Source organism: Astatotilapia calliptera, chromosome 9 (assembly GCF_900246225.1).
Source record: "Astatotilapia calliptera chromosome 9, fAstCal1.2, whole genome shotgun sequence".
Taxonomy (NCBI): domain Eukaryota; kingdom Metazoa; phylum Chordata; class Actinopteri; order Cichliformes; family Cichlidae; genus Astatotilapia; species Astatotilapia calliptera.
This window is the reverse complement of record NC_039310.1, coordinates 29,857,806-29,871,264: the sequence shown is the minus strand read 5'-3', so window position 1 is coordinate 29,871,264 and position 13,459 is coordinate 29,857,806. Positions and strand designations below refer to the sequence as shown.

The 13,459-nt window shown below is 42.1% G+C and overlaps 1 protein-coding gene and 1 pseudogene across 1 annotated transcript; one reads left to right on the top strand and one right to left on the bottom strand.

Annotated features, from left to right (window-relative positions):
- The first annotated feature begins 1,133 nt into the window (after positions 1-1,133).
- Positions 1,134-2,670, top strand: LOC113029502 (gastrula zinc finger protein XlCGF8.2DB-like). The gene is made up of 2 exons (XM_026180394.1): positions 1,134-2,195; positions 2,545-2,670. The coding sequence occupies exon 1, from the start codon at positions 1,220-1,222 to the stop codon at positions 2,192-2,194; it is 975 nt and encodes a 324-aa protein (XP_026036179.1). The 5' UTR covers positions 1,134-1,219; the 3' UTR covers position 2,195; positions 2,545-2,670.
- A 5,017-nt stretch (positions 2,671-7,687) lies between these two features.
- Positions 7,688-9,870, bottom strand: LOC113028824 (zinc finger protein 501-like; annotated as a pseudogene).
- Positions 9,871-13,459: the final 3,589 nt, after the last annotated feature.

Sequence of the window (13,459 nt, the reverse complement as noted above, 5' to 3'; positions counted from 1 at the left end):
TTAATTTGCATCTACTATACAATTATGGGCACATAATATGATAACGATATTTTAGCAGTTCAATGATAAAGATTTAACATTAATTATGGTGGGGGGAGGAAAATGGCTATGTCACTCGATGCACTCCAGCTGACTTACCTTTGTATGAATGACGACGTACTCAGATTTTGGCGGCTTGAAAATAGCCAAATCTTGCACCCAGCCATTTGTAAATTGGATATGCGCCTCCAGTGACTTGTAATTACGAAACTGGTTCGCAGTGTAAGCACTTACTCCACAAACAAGATAGGTGAAGATATCGGGGTAGGACAGTGGCGGTAAGTCGTCTGGGTCTTTACTCCACTGCCGTATGTCGTATGGGTCCAGATTTGCGATGCACTCTATTTTTTTCAAATACTGCTGCTTCGCCTCTGGACGCAATCGATCTCTATACCATCCGTTTTCTTTCGAGCTGCTTTTAAGCATGTTTCTTGTCGTAGTCGCCGTTCCAATACAGTGTATTTGTTTGGATCGTAGACCCCGAAAATGGAGCTGCGCTCCCACAATGCATTGCGGCGTGACGTCAACTCCAAAGCCCTATAGGACTTTCTGGCCCTGTCATAGTAAAGGGCTGCTTAGAATATTAGAGCCAATGTCACAAAGTTCCTCCTGAAGTATAAGTGAGTGAGAGAGTTTCCTCACTTTGCAGCACAACACGTCTCACAAGATTTCTACAAGCAATCAGAGTGAAATTTGTACTTTGTGTTGTCAGATGAACATATGAGACACTTTGACTCTTCAGTGCAGTGTGGAGCCTAACAAAGATCTGTTTTGTGTCCCAGCTGATCAGCAGGAGGAGAAGAGTCTGACGGAGCAGCAGAGGAACATTTTCAGCCATCTGGACTCAGCTGAGTCACTACAGAGGAAACAATGAGCTCTTTGTGTGTGTGTGTGTGTGTGTGTGTGTGTGTGTGTGTGTGTGTGTGTGTCCCCAAATGTGCTATAGATAATCTCTATAGCACACTCGGACCACCCATAAAGGGTTAATGGAGGGAGTTCAGTTTGTTCCACGACTGCATTTCACTCACTGCCTCTGTTTGTTTCTCTGTCACTGCAGGACCAACGTGGACCAAGAAGTCAGCGCTCTCAGGAGGCCGACAAACCTCACAGAAGAAAGGGAGAGACAAAATACAGCTGTGACGAGTATGGGAAGGATTTTACCGTTAAAGCTTCCCTAAAAATGCATCAGGTCATCCACACTGGAGAGAGACCGTTCAGCTGTGACGAGTGCGGAAAGTCTTTTACTGTGTCTGGAAGCTTAAAAAGCCACCAACTCATCCACACTGGAGAGAGACCGTTCAGCTGTGGAGACTGTGGAAAGTCGTTTACTGGGTCTCGAAGCTTAAAAAGACACCAACTCATCCACACTGGAGAGAGACCGTTCAGCTGTGGAGACTGTGGAAAGTCTTTTACCGAGTCTGGAACCTTTAAAAAACACCAACTCATCCACACTGGAGAGAGACCGTTCAGCTGTGGAGACTGTGGAAAGTCTTTTACCCAGTCTGGAAGCTTAAAAAACCACCAACTCATCCACACTGGAGAGAGACCGTTCAGCTGTGGAGACTGTGGAAAGTCGTTTACTCAGCCTAGAAGCTTAAAAAACCACAAACTCATCCACACTGGAGAGAGACCGTTCAGCTGTGGAGACTGTGGAAAGTCGTTTACAGAGTCTGGAACCTTTAAAAAACACCAACTCATCCACACTGGAGAGAGACCGTTCAGCTGTGGAGACTGTGGAAAGTCGTTTACTCAGTCTGGAAGCTTAAAATCACATCAACTCATCCACAGTGGAGTTAAAGCGTACAGCTGTGATCAGTGTGGCAGAGCTTTTACTCAGAGTAGCAGCTTACAGAGTCATCTAGTTACCCACTCTGGGATTAAAGCATACAGCTGTGACGTTTGTGGAAAAACCTTCAGCCGGAAACGGAGCCGAAATACACACCTACGCATTCACACCAGACATGATGTGTACAGCTGTGATCAGTGTGGTAAACTATGTTTATCAGGCGCACACTTACAACAACACATGTTTACCCACTCTGAGGAGAGACCTTATAAATGTGACTTGTGTGCGAAGACTTTTAAATCTCCACGTTACCTGAAAGCACACCAAAAGATCCACACCAGAAAGACTCTACAAGTGCAGTTACTGTGAGGTATGTATTTATATTGTTATCTTGTCAGCCTGACTGTTTGAAACAACTTGTATTAGCATGTTAGCAATTTTACTGCATGGAAAAACACCTCTGAGTGATTATTCAGACTCTAATCACAGGTTTTTAGTGATAGTGTTTGAGAATTGTATTATTGTTATTGTAGCATTAAACTAGTATTAATTTAATGGTTTTACTCTTATCGTTTTATAGCAATTTAAATTGAGCCGAGTGTGATAATGTAAACAGTAAAATGTAATTGGACTTTGGCAGAGATGCTCTTTATTTCAGGCAACGTTCAGGGTGAAAATGTTGAAGGACTGACTTACACTGTGTTTGTGTCTTTGTTTAGAAGCAGAGCGACACAGATGGATCCAGTTCTCAACCCTGTCATCGCTGTGGGAAAGACTTTTTTGCGACCTTTGCGGAAAAACTTTCAGTCATCAAAAAACCCTAAAAATACAGCAACGTAGACACACTGGAGACAAACTGAACTACTGTAAAGAATGTGGGAGAAGCTTCACCACTTCAACGGACTTCAAACAATATGAATGAAAATGTGCCTCGTTACATTTTAAGCTTTCTAAACTGTTCTACTGTAGTGTTCATGTTGAGTGGTTAGCTTTGTTCCAGCAGTTGAATCAAAAATCTGTTTCCTGTTATCATGTTTTGAATGAATGCATCGATCCATGTTTTCTGCAGTTTTTTTTTCAGCTTGTTTATGATATGAGATCCTGCAACAGTTAAACCAAAATTTTACATGTTAAATAAAGAAATGGTTTACTGACAAAGAGTTTGAGCCGTGATGTCATTTCCTGTATATCAGAGCAACACCTGAAGTTACCAATGTTTAAAGTCATAGTCAAATTATGTGTCAGCATGACCTTGTGAAAACTGCTTGGCAATCATTCACTGTGTTATCTGCTAACTGTTAGGGCGTAGAAGGATGAAACTCCCAGGATGACCAGTGCCAGGACCTTCCTGATGCAGAGAGTTGTGTGTGGGGGGGGGGGATAAAGGAGAAGCTGAGGCATCCCAAAGTTAAAGCTGGCATAACTGAACCTTAATGTTTGATGTGTGTTGTGGTTCTCCTGCGCGCAGTAATTAATAGCTTGAACACAGCAGAGCTTGATATAAAGACCTGGGTAACAACCAACTTTATGCCGCTGATTATACGTGGCCCTAAAATACCTAGAAATGTGGTGTCTAACCAGATACTTGCTCTGGATTGCATTACCTTGGCCTCCAGTAACACCTTGGAGTAATATTTGACCAGGACATTAAAGAAATATTTAGGGCTGTGTGATCGGCCGAGTTGGAAAAAGCAGGAGTCACAGGAATTATTAGAAAAACAGGGTTTTTATTCATTTAACCCAAAAATTATATTTACCAAAGTAATTAATGTTGAGCTCATAAAAAAGGTCAAAGAAACAAAACTGAACTCGGGCAAAGAACTGCAAACTTAACAAACCAAATGACTGCACAAAGAAATATAACTGACCTAAACATGAACTGACACAGAAGGGTATATATAAAGTCTGATCAGACCACTATGACACACGAGGAGTAACTAAACAAAACACAATTGTAAACAACAAACATGGCAGTACAGTCTGGTTTGTCTTTATCCTGTTTTCCTTCTCTCACCCCAACCGGTCGCAGCAGATGGCCCCGCCCCTCCCTGAGCCTGGTTCTGCCGGAGGGTTCTTCCTGTTAAAAGGGAGTTTTTCCTTCCCACTGTCACCAAAGTGCTTGCTCATGGGGGGTCATATGATTGTTGGGCTTTTCTCTGTATCTACTGTACAATATTAAGTGCCTTGAGGCAACTTTTGTTGTGATTTGGCGCTATATAGATAAAAATTGAATTGAATTGGTTCTTTAGTAGGTCTAGAGGGGTTAAACTGCGTCCTCACATCTGCTTCATGAATATGAAGGGCTGTAGTGGGAGAAGGTGGTTTGAAATCCTCATAGGTGTGAAGTGAGGAGGGGGCTCCTGTGGGTGAAGTCTTTGATAGTGTAGATGGCTCTGTTGTGGGGGGAGCGGGGAAGGTGGGGGGATGATGGACCAAAGTGTCTCTATTGAGGTGTGAAAGCTGCTTGATGGATCATCAAACCGACAGTAAAAGTCGTTGTGGGTGTTGGCCAACAGCAAGTCGTCAGTGGGGTGGGGCTGTGTGCTTCCTGAAGTGAAAATCTGGCATTTAAAGATGAATGGGGAAAACTCGCTCACAGCTGACTAATGAACCTTTGCATGCATGCTTAAGAACTGCATTGACCCCATTTCACACAAGGTTTAAAATTCTGCCTGCAAATGTCAGAGGTGTACTCGTCTGTGTCCATATTTTCTCCAGCATACGGGAGATTCCCATCATAATGAGTCTTTTGGCAAGAGGTGATAAAGAACCTAATCAAAAATTTTTATCCAAATTCCCTCCATCTTTGTGAGGTAGTGCATTTCCATTGTTGTTTCCATATTTGAGTCCATTCATCCTGTGTTATGCACACTCCTCCCTCCTTCTCCCATAATATCTTATTTGTAAAAATGTATACAAAGAGGAAATGTGTTTTTTGTTGACTTCGCCACTATATGCCTTTTTGAGCGTTGCTATCAAATCTACATTAGTGTCGCCACTCTAATTGTCGTCTTTATATAGTGCCTTATTTGCAAGTATCGGCATGAATCCTGTCTTTCCAGATTGTATTTTTGTTTCAATGTATCAACACTAATTAAATTCCCAACTTTAATCAGACTATCAAATGTAGGTAATCCTTTAGCAGACCAACTTTCAAGACGTGAGTCCAATTTATTTGGGGTAACGTCACAGACATAAGCATATCCTTTAAATAATGCCAAGTCTTGTTCTAGCTTAAATTCAAAAATATATATTGTTAATTAAATGTTAAAAACTAGAAAAGGTTGCATTTCCTGCGAAAATGCAGTGTAGTGGAATCTGATGAAAACGGCAGGAAAATCACCCTTTTAACAGGAAAGCAGAGCTCTCAAAGAACCAGGCTCAGGGAGGGGCGACCATCTGCCACAACCGGGCAGGGGTGAGAGAAGGAAGACAAGACAACAGACATGCTGTGGAAGGGAACCAGAGATTAATAACAAGTATGATTCAATGCAGAGAGGTCTATTAACACATAGTGAGTGAGAAAGGTGACTGAGGAAGAAATACTCAACACATCATGGGAAATTCCCCTGCTGCCTACACCTAATGCAGCATAAATAAGGAAGAATTCGGAGCCACCTGATCCAGCCCTAACTGTATGTTTTATCAAAAGGGAATGTTTCAAGCCTAATCTTAAAATTAGAGATAGTGTCTTCCTCACCAATCCCAACTAATAAGCTGGTTCCGTGGTAGAGGGCCCTGAAAACTCAAGGCTCTTCCTCCCATTCTACTTTTAAATACTCAAGGAACAAGAAGTAAGCCCTGTCAGTACTCTTGCTGCAGCATTTTGGATTAACTGAAGGCGTCTAAGCAAGTTTTTAGGACATCTTGATAATAGCAAATTACAGTAGTCCAGTCTAGAAGTAATAAATTAATGAACAGCATCACTCTGAGACGGGATATTTTGAGATGTTTAGAGATATTGCGCATATGAAATAAAGCAGCTCTACATATTTGTATAATGTCCTGGTCAAATATTACTCCAAGATTCTGACAGTGATACTGGAGGCCACGGTAATTCCATCCAGAGCAAGTATCTGGTTAGATATTATATTTCTAGGAATTCCAGGGCCACGTACAATCAGCAGCAGAAAGTTAGACATCACCCAGGTCTTTATATCTTTAAAACATTTCAGCAATTTAATTAATTGGTGTGTGTTACCTGGTTTTATGGATAGACAAAGCTCACTGTCATCTGCATAGCATCTACTGCAGGGGTCCCCAATCTCAGTCCAGTGTCCCTGCAGGTTTTAGATCGCACCCTGGGTCAACACACCTGTATCACATGATTAGCTCATTACCAGGCCTCTGGAAAACTACGGCTGTGTCCCAATCAAGAGACCGCTCGCTTGAAGTACGCGCACTACGTGTACTACATATGGTGCGTACTATAAGAACGAGAAGTGCGGAAGTGAGAGGCTTGTGAAATGGGACGGTCTAGCCTTCGTCGCGCTGTTCAGGTTGCCTAGCAACCATGATACTAACCACGAGAAACGTTACATACAGCTTTGTTTGACAGAAATGAAGGAGAAAAATGTTTTGTTGGTCATTCGTTTTAGTCATGACATCACTCTGATTAGTTGAGTATCTGAGGCTGAGACCACGGGACTGTAAAACATGATTGTTGGGCTTCATTTCTGTGCTAACAATTAGTTAATGTTGTTGAGACTAAAAGCATCTCACTGTGGTAATGTAAATATAATATAGTCAATATTATTTAAATTGGGACAGCCTTCATCGCGTCGCTGTGAAGAAGTCTAGTCTAGAAATAATAAATGCATGAAGTAGATTTTCAGCGTCAGGATATTTTGCGATGTTTGGGCCAAGGTAGCCACCCAGAGCTGGTTAGATAACATATTTCTAGAATTTTAAGGGCAAACTACAATCAGCAGCAGAAAGTTAAAGATATAAAGACCTGGGTGATGTCTAAGACATTTCAGCAATTTAATTAATTGGTGTGTGTTCCCTGGCTTCTTTCCATTCTAGAGTGTGATTAACGTGATGGGTGGGCTCTTTTACATTCGAGATCAACAAAAGTGGACAAGAAAAGATTGAGACCCATCAGTCCAGGCAACTTTTTTCAATCTCTGCAACTTTCAGATTTTAGGGGCAGAATTTGTCTTAAACAACATAAAGCATGGATCCATCCTGCTGCTGGTGTAATAGCGTGGAGATGTTTGGTTGGCACAATTTGGGTCCCTTAGTACCAACTGACATCATTTACAGACCACAGCCTACCTGAGTCTCAGTCCAATAGAGCACCTTTGGGATGTGGTGAAATAAGATTCACATCATGGACGTCCAGCTGAAAAATCAGCTGTCATATCAATATAGACCAACAACTTCTGAGAGGCAGTGCCAACAAAGGAAACTCTGATAAGCTGTGCAAATCAAACCACAACTTTAAAAGATCATTTTCCAAAATTAATCTTTTTATTTCTCAAACACAAATCAGAATTTTTGATACCTACAGCAACTTTGTTAAAATACAAAAGATTTTAAAGATCTTATTTTTTCATAAATTTCAGGTCAGAATTTTCAGTAAGCTGCAGGAACCCTGTTCAGTGTCAGAACAGCCAAGTCTCCTCTGATAAACCTTCATCTGTGTCACTGAGAACATTTGTCACGTCAGTTTTTGGTTTGATATACAGGAAATGACATCATGGATCAAACTCTTTGTCATTAAACTATTTCTTTATTTAACATTTCAAATTTTGGTTTAACTGTTGAAGGATTTCATAACACAAACAGCCTGAACAAACAAAAAAAAAAACCCCAACAAAACAGATTTTTCTTTTATTCAACTGCTGGAACAAAGCTAACCACTCAACACCAACACTACAGTAGAACAGTTTAGAAAGCTTAAAATGTAACGAGAGGCACATTTTCATTCATAGCTGCCTCATCAGATCTTTACAGGAGATTCCATCTGAACTCTGTGGAGCCTGATCTCAAGGGCTTTGAGTCTGACCCTGAAACCAGAAGAGGATCTTTCTGTCTCTGCAGATTCACAGAGATGGGAGTGATCACGCTGATGTTTGCATAGAGAAGACAATGTGGTGAATATTTTGGCACATTGGTAACAGTGAAACAGTTTATTAGTAACGTGGGATCGTTTGTGTTTGGAGTATGAACTGAGAATCCTGAAGCTCTTGTCACACTGGTCACAGCTGTAGTTTCCTTCCATGTGTGTACGTTCATGACAGTTATGACTATCTGTATGTGAGAAGCTTTTGTCACAGTGTCTGCACTTGTATGGTTTCTCTCCTGTGTGGACTCGTCTATGCACTTTGAGCTCAAATGCAGATATGTAGGATGACCCACACTGATCACAGAGATGTGTTTTAACGCCACTGTGAATACGTTCATGTTTTTTTAAGATACTTGGTTTGGGGAAGCCTCTCCCACATTCTTTGCAGTAGTTCATTTTGTCTCCAGTGTGTCTACGTTGATGTAGTTTTAGGGTGTTTGGATGACTGAAAGTTTTTCCACAAAGGTCACAAAAAACTTTCCCACCACCACAGTGATGACAGGGTTGAGAACTGGATCCATCTGTGTCGCTCTGCTTCTGAACAAAGACACAAACACAGTGTAAGTCAGTCCTTCAACATTTTCATCCTGAACGTCGCTTGAAATAAAGAGCATCTCTGCAGACGTCCAATTACATTTTACTGTTTACATTATAACACTCAGGTCAGTTTAATATGCTACAAAAATGATAAGAGTAAAAACCTTAAATTAATACTAATTTAATACTACAATAACAGCAATATAATTCTCACTATCACTAAAAACTGTGATTAGAGTCTGAATAATCACTCAGAGGTGCTTTTCAATGCAATAGAATTGCTAGCACAACTTGATGAGCAGAGTTGTTTCAAACAGTCAGGCTACAATCACAAGATAAAAATATAAATACATACCTCACAGTAACTGCACTTGGAGAGTCTCTTTCTGGTGTGGATCTTTTGGTGTCGTCTCAGGTAACGTGGAGATCTGAAAGTCTTCGCACACAGGTCACATTTATAAGGTGTCTCCTCAGAGTGGGTAAACGTGTTGTTGTAAGTGTGCGCCTGTTAAACATAGTTTACCACACTGACTACAGCTGTACACATCATGTCTGGTGTGAATGCGTAGGTGTGTATTTCGGCTCCGTTTCAGGCTGAAGGTTTTTCCACAAATGTCACAGCTGTATGCTTTAATTCCAGAGTGGGTAACTAGATGACTCTGTAAGCTCTTACGCTGAGTAAAAGCTCTGCCACACTGATCACAGCTGTACGCTTTAACTCCACTGTGGATGACCTGGTGTTTTTTTAAGTATGAAGCTGAGGAGAAAGACCTTCCACAAATATCACACTTGAACGGTCTCTCTCCAGTGTGGATGAGTTGGTGTGTTTTTAAGCTTCCAGACTGAGTAAAAGACTTTCCACAGTCGCCACAGCTGAATGGTCTCTCTCCAGTGTGGATGAGTTGGTGTCTTTTTAACTTTGACATCTGCGTATAAGACTTTCCACAGTCATCACAGCTGAATGGTCTCTCTCCAGTGTGGATGAGTTGGTGTCTTTTTAACTTTGACATCTGCGTATAAGACTTTCCACAGTCATCACAGCTGAATGGTCTCTCTCGAGTGTGGATGACCTGACGCATTTTTAGTAAAGCTTTCACAGTAAAATCTTTCCCACACTCGTCACAGCTATATTTTTTCCTCTCTTTCAATCTTCAACAAATTTGTCGGCCTCCTGAGAGCGCTGACTTCTCGCTCCACGCTGGTCCTGCAGTATCAAAGATACAGAGGCAGTGAGTGAAATGCAGTCGTGGAACAAACTCAACCTTAAACTCGATTCTTTGTAGCGAATGAGACAACCTGGCTTCTGTCACAAGGAGATAAATAATCTCCCCCCCGACCCCACCCACTTCAACATCTTCAGCCCCCTAAGACCCACCACCTCCACCATTCAAAATAGCCTGGACCTGATCACCACTTCATTAGTGTCTCCACGACCCATTATGCCTCCCTCCATACTGGAGAGTAGAGATGCAAAAAGCGTCTTTAACATACAGATCTCAAAAAAAGCAGCTGAACCAGACTCAGGGTCTCCATCATAAACCATACAGGGGGATCACAATATGAAGCAGTTTAAGACGATTGTTGCTGTGAACTTTCACTATAGAAAGAAAACTGAACAGAACATCTGAATTCACTCGATGCTGAACATTCATTTCATAGAAAGAAGAATTGTAATTATACTCAGATCTACCTGTGCTTTAATGATGGGGCCTTTAAACTTACACATTCAACAGTTTTAACCAGCTTTCCTTCCTGCTTTGACTGCAGCTGTGTTTGACACAGGAAGACATTATTGATTTCTTCAATATTATACTTTATTCTTTTTGGGGGAAGTGCAGCTTTAAACCTTTACATGATTCAACTCAACCCAACAAATCAATCTGAACGATCACAGGTGGGAAAAACTTCTGTAAACAAAATAAATAAAACCCAACATTCAATCCACAACATGATTAGAAACATGATTCTCCCAAATCACCAAGAGCTGCACATTAACCACCACAATATATTTTATTCTCTGTGCTTTCAAATATGAACACTGTTTACTTTCATCTCTGTTTCATTAGTTTTTGTTAACATCTTCCTGTGCATCACTTTACAGCAGCCAGACTCATTAAAATGAGACTTTGTAGGAGTTCACTTCCTCTCATGTGTTCATCCACAGCAGCTGGACAATAAAGTTTATTGTGACCCTGATACTGCAGCAGATCGCTCTCATCCATTTCCTGTTATCACTTCAAATAGAAACGAGGCTGTAGAGGTTTGGTGCAGGCAGAAAAACAGCTGCAGGGACAATGAAAAGACTTTTCTGCTCCAACTTCTCCCAGCATGCTGAGCTAATGGTTAGTTGGTGTTTTTCTCCAAACACTCTCTCACTCTTCTCTCAACGTGTTCACAATAAACTGTGAACAGACACCGAGGAGAGCAGCAGAAGACCTCATTCAGGAGCTAAACTCAACATGAACTGAACTCACAGTAAAGTTAGCTCGGTGCTTACCTTTAGATGAGCCCACAAACCGAGAGAAACTCCGCGATGAAGCTGCAACTCTTTCCAAACACAGGAAACAGATCAGGGAGCAGAGACCCACGTGGTTCACGCTGATCTCAGCTACGATCCAGGAGACAAGGGTGGGCAGATCGATGCAGATATCGATCAGGACGTTGGTAGTGGTTTACGATCGATACTCCTCCGAGTTCACTATTTTACTCGCTGCGGATGAAGAAGCAGCTGTCTGTTTGAACACCGCTTCTTATGCGGCAGACTCACTTTGCTCCGCCCCCTTCTTCCTGCCCTGCTGGGATTTGTTACTGTGCTGTCACGTGACTCAGCTATGTCCAGAAAACGCATTTGGGCTGCAGAGAGAGAGAGAAAGAGGAGCATCATGTGGAAATATTTTACGGCTGTAAATGAAAATTCTGGAGAACAGATGGAAGGCTTGTCAGCACCTAAAGCCACAGGAGACCACAACAAGCTGTAGAGTTCAGCTTTCAGCTCGTTTGTTTGCAGGGTTGAAAAATGGGCAGCATAGTGGCTCAGGCCTGACAGGAGGACTGGAGGAGCTTGTGCAAGGAATTTGGTTCCGGTAGATGGAGGCTCTCAAGCACAGCAATGTAAAACAAACACACACACACACACACACACACACACACACAAAGCTGTGTAAACCAACTGTATGGTTTATGATGGAGACCCTGAGTCTGGTTCAGCTGCTTTGTTGGGGTCTGTATGTTAAAGAGTCTGTTTACATGGTGGAAGTGGTGGGACTGGGGGGCCTGGAGGAGTTGAAAGTGTGGGGTGGGGGAGTAACAGGTCTGTCCCTGTTTGTGGAAACCACAGGAGGAGCTGTTCAGGCTGTTTCTGGGTGTGAATTGTTGATGGAGTCTTTAAACTTGTAGTTGCTGTTTTCCAGACTGAAGCAGAGTCGTTAGCTGAAAACTGGTTTTAGAGCTTCATTCAGGACACCTTCTCAGGCTCTTACAGCCTTACCTGTATCATAACAAAGTGTATAAACCCCAATCCACCTTTAACATGGTCCTTCTCCCAAACCTTCAAATAGGACTTTCTGGCCCTGTCATAGTAAAGGGCTGCTTAGAATATTAGAGCCAATGTCACAAAGTTCCTCCTGAAGTATAAGTGAGTGAGAGAGTTTCCTCACTTTGCAGCACAACACGTCTCACAAGATTTCTACAAGCAATCAGAGTGAAATTTGTACTTTGTGTTGTCAGATGAACATATGAGACACTTTGACTCTTCAGTGCAGTGTGGAGCCTAACAAAGATCTGTTTTGTGTCCCAGCTGATCAGCAGGAGGAGAAGAGTCTGACGGAGCAGCAGAGGAACATTTTCAGCCATCTGGATTCAGCTGAGTCACTACAGAGGAAACAATGAGCTTAACACAGGAGGTGAGGAAAATATCACAGTTTCACCAAATAATCAGTCACGTCAATTAATGTAGTTTAAAGCCATGTCAGAGGTGAAAGTGTGTGTGTGTGTGTGTGTGTGTGTGTGTGTGTGTGTGTGTGTGTGTGTGTGTGTGTGTGTGTGTGTGTGTGTGTGTGTGTGTGTGTGTGTGAGAGAGATCCTGTGCTCATCTCACTGAACAGGTGTACGGGCACTTTGCAGGCCAAATGTCTCTAATCGTTGCCCTAGAAACAAGTTGAATATTTATCTTTGTCTGGAAGCGTGTTTGACCCTCAAAAGACTCAGTGCCATCTCTCATGAGCACATTTGCAATGTGTGTATGAAAATGAGTATAACTACTTATTTAACACAAGCTTTGCACAAAGTACCACTAATAAAAGCCCAGTTAGAAGAATGTGTTTCCCACAACTCACTGCCTCTGTTTGTATCTCTGTCACTGCAGGACCAACGTGGAGCGAGAAGTCAGCGCTCTCAGGAGGCCGACAAACCTCACAGAAGAAAGGGAGAGAAAACATACACCTGTGACGAGTGTGGGAAGGATTTTACCGTTAAAGCTTCCCTAAAAATGCATCAGGTCATCCACACTGGAGAGAGACCATTCAGCTGTGACGAGTGTGGAAGGTCTTTTACTGTGTCTGGAAGCTTAAACAAACACCAACTCATCCACAGTGGAGTTAAAGCGTACAGCTGTGATCAGTGTGGCAGAGCCACAGTAACCAGTTACAGAGTCATCTAGTTACCCACTCTGGAATTAAGGCATACAGCTGTGACATCTGTGGCAAAACTTTCAGCCGGATAGACGGCCTAAATACACACCTACGCATTCACACCAGACATGTGTACAGCTGTGGTCAGTGTGCCAAACACTTTGCTATAAACACACAGTTACAACAACACATGTTTACCCACTCTGAGGAGAGACCTTATAAATGTGACTTGTGTGACAAGACTTTTAAATCTCCATATCACCTGAAAGCACACCAAAAGATCCACACCAGAAAGACTCTACAAGTGCAGTTACTGTGAGGTATGTATTTATATTGTTATCTTGTCAGCCTGACTGTTTGAAACAACTCTGCCTATCAAGTTGTGTTAGCATGTTAGCA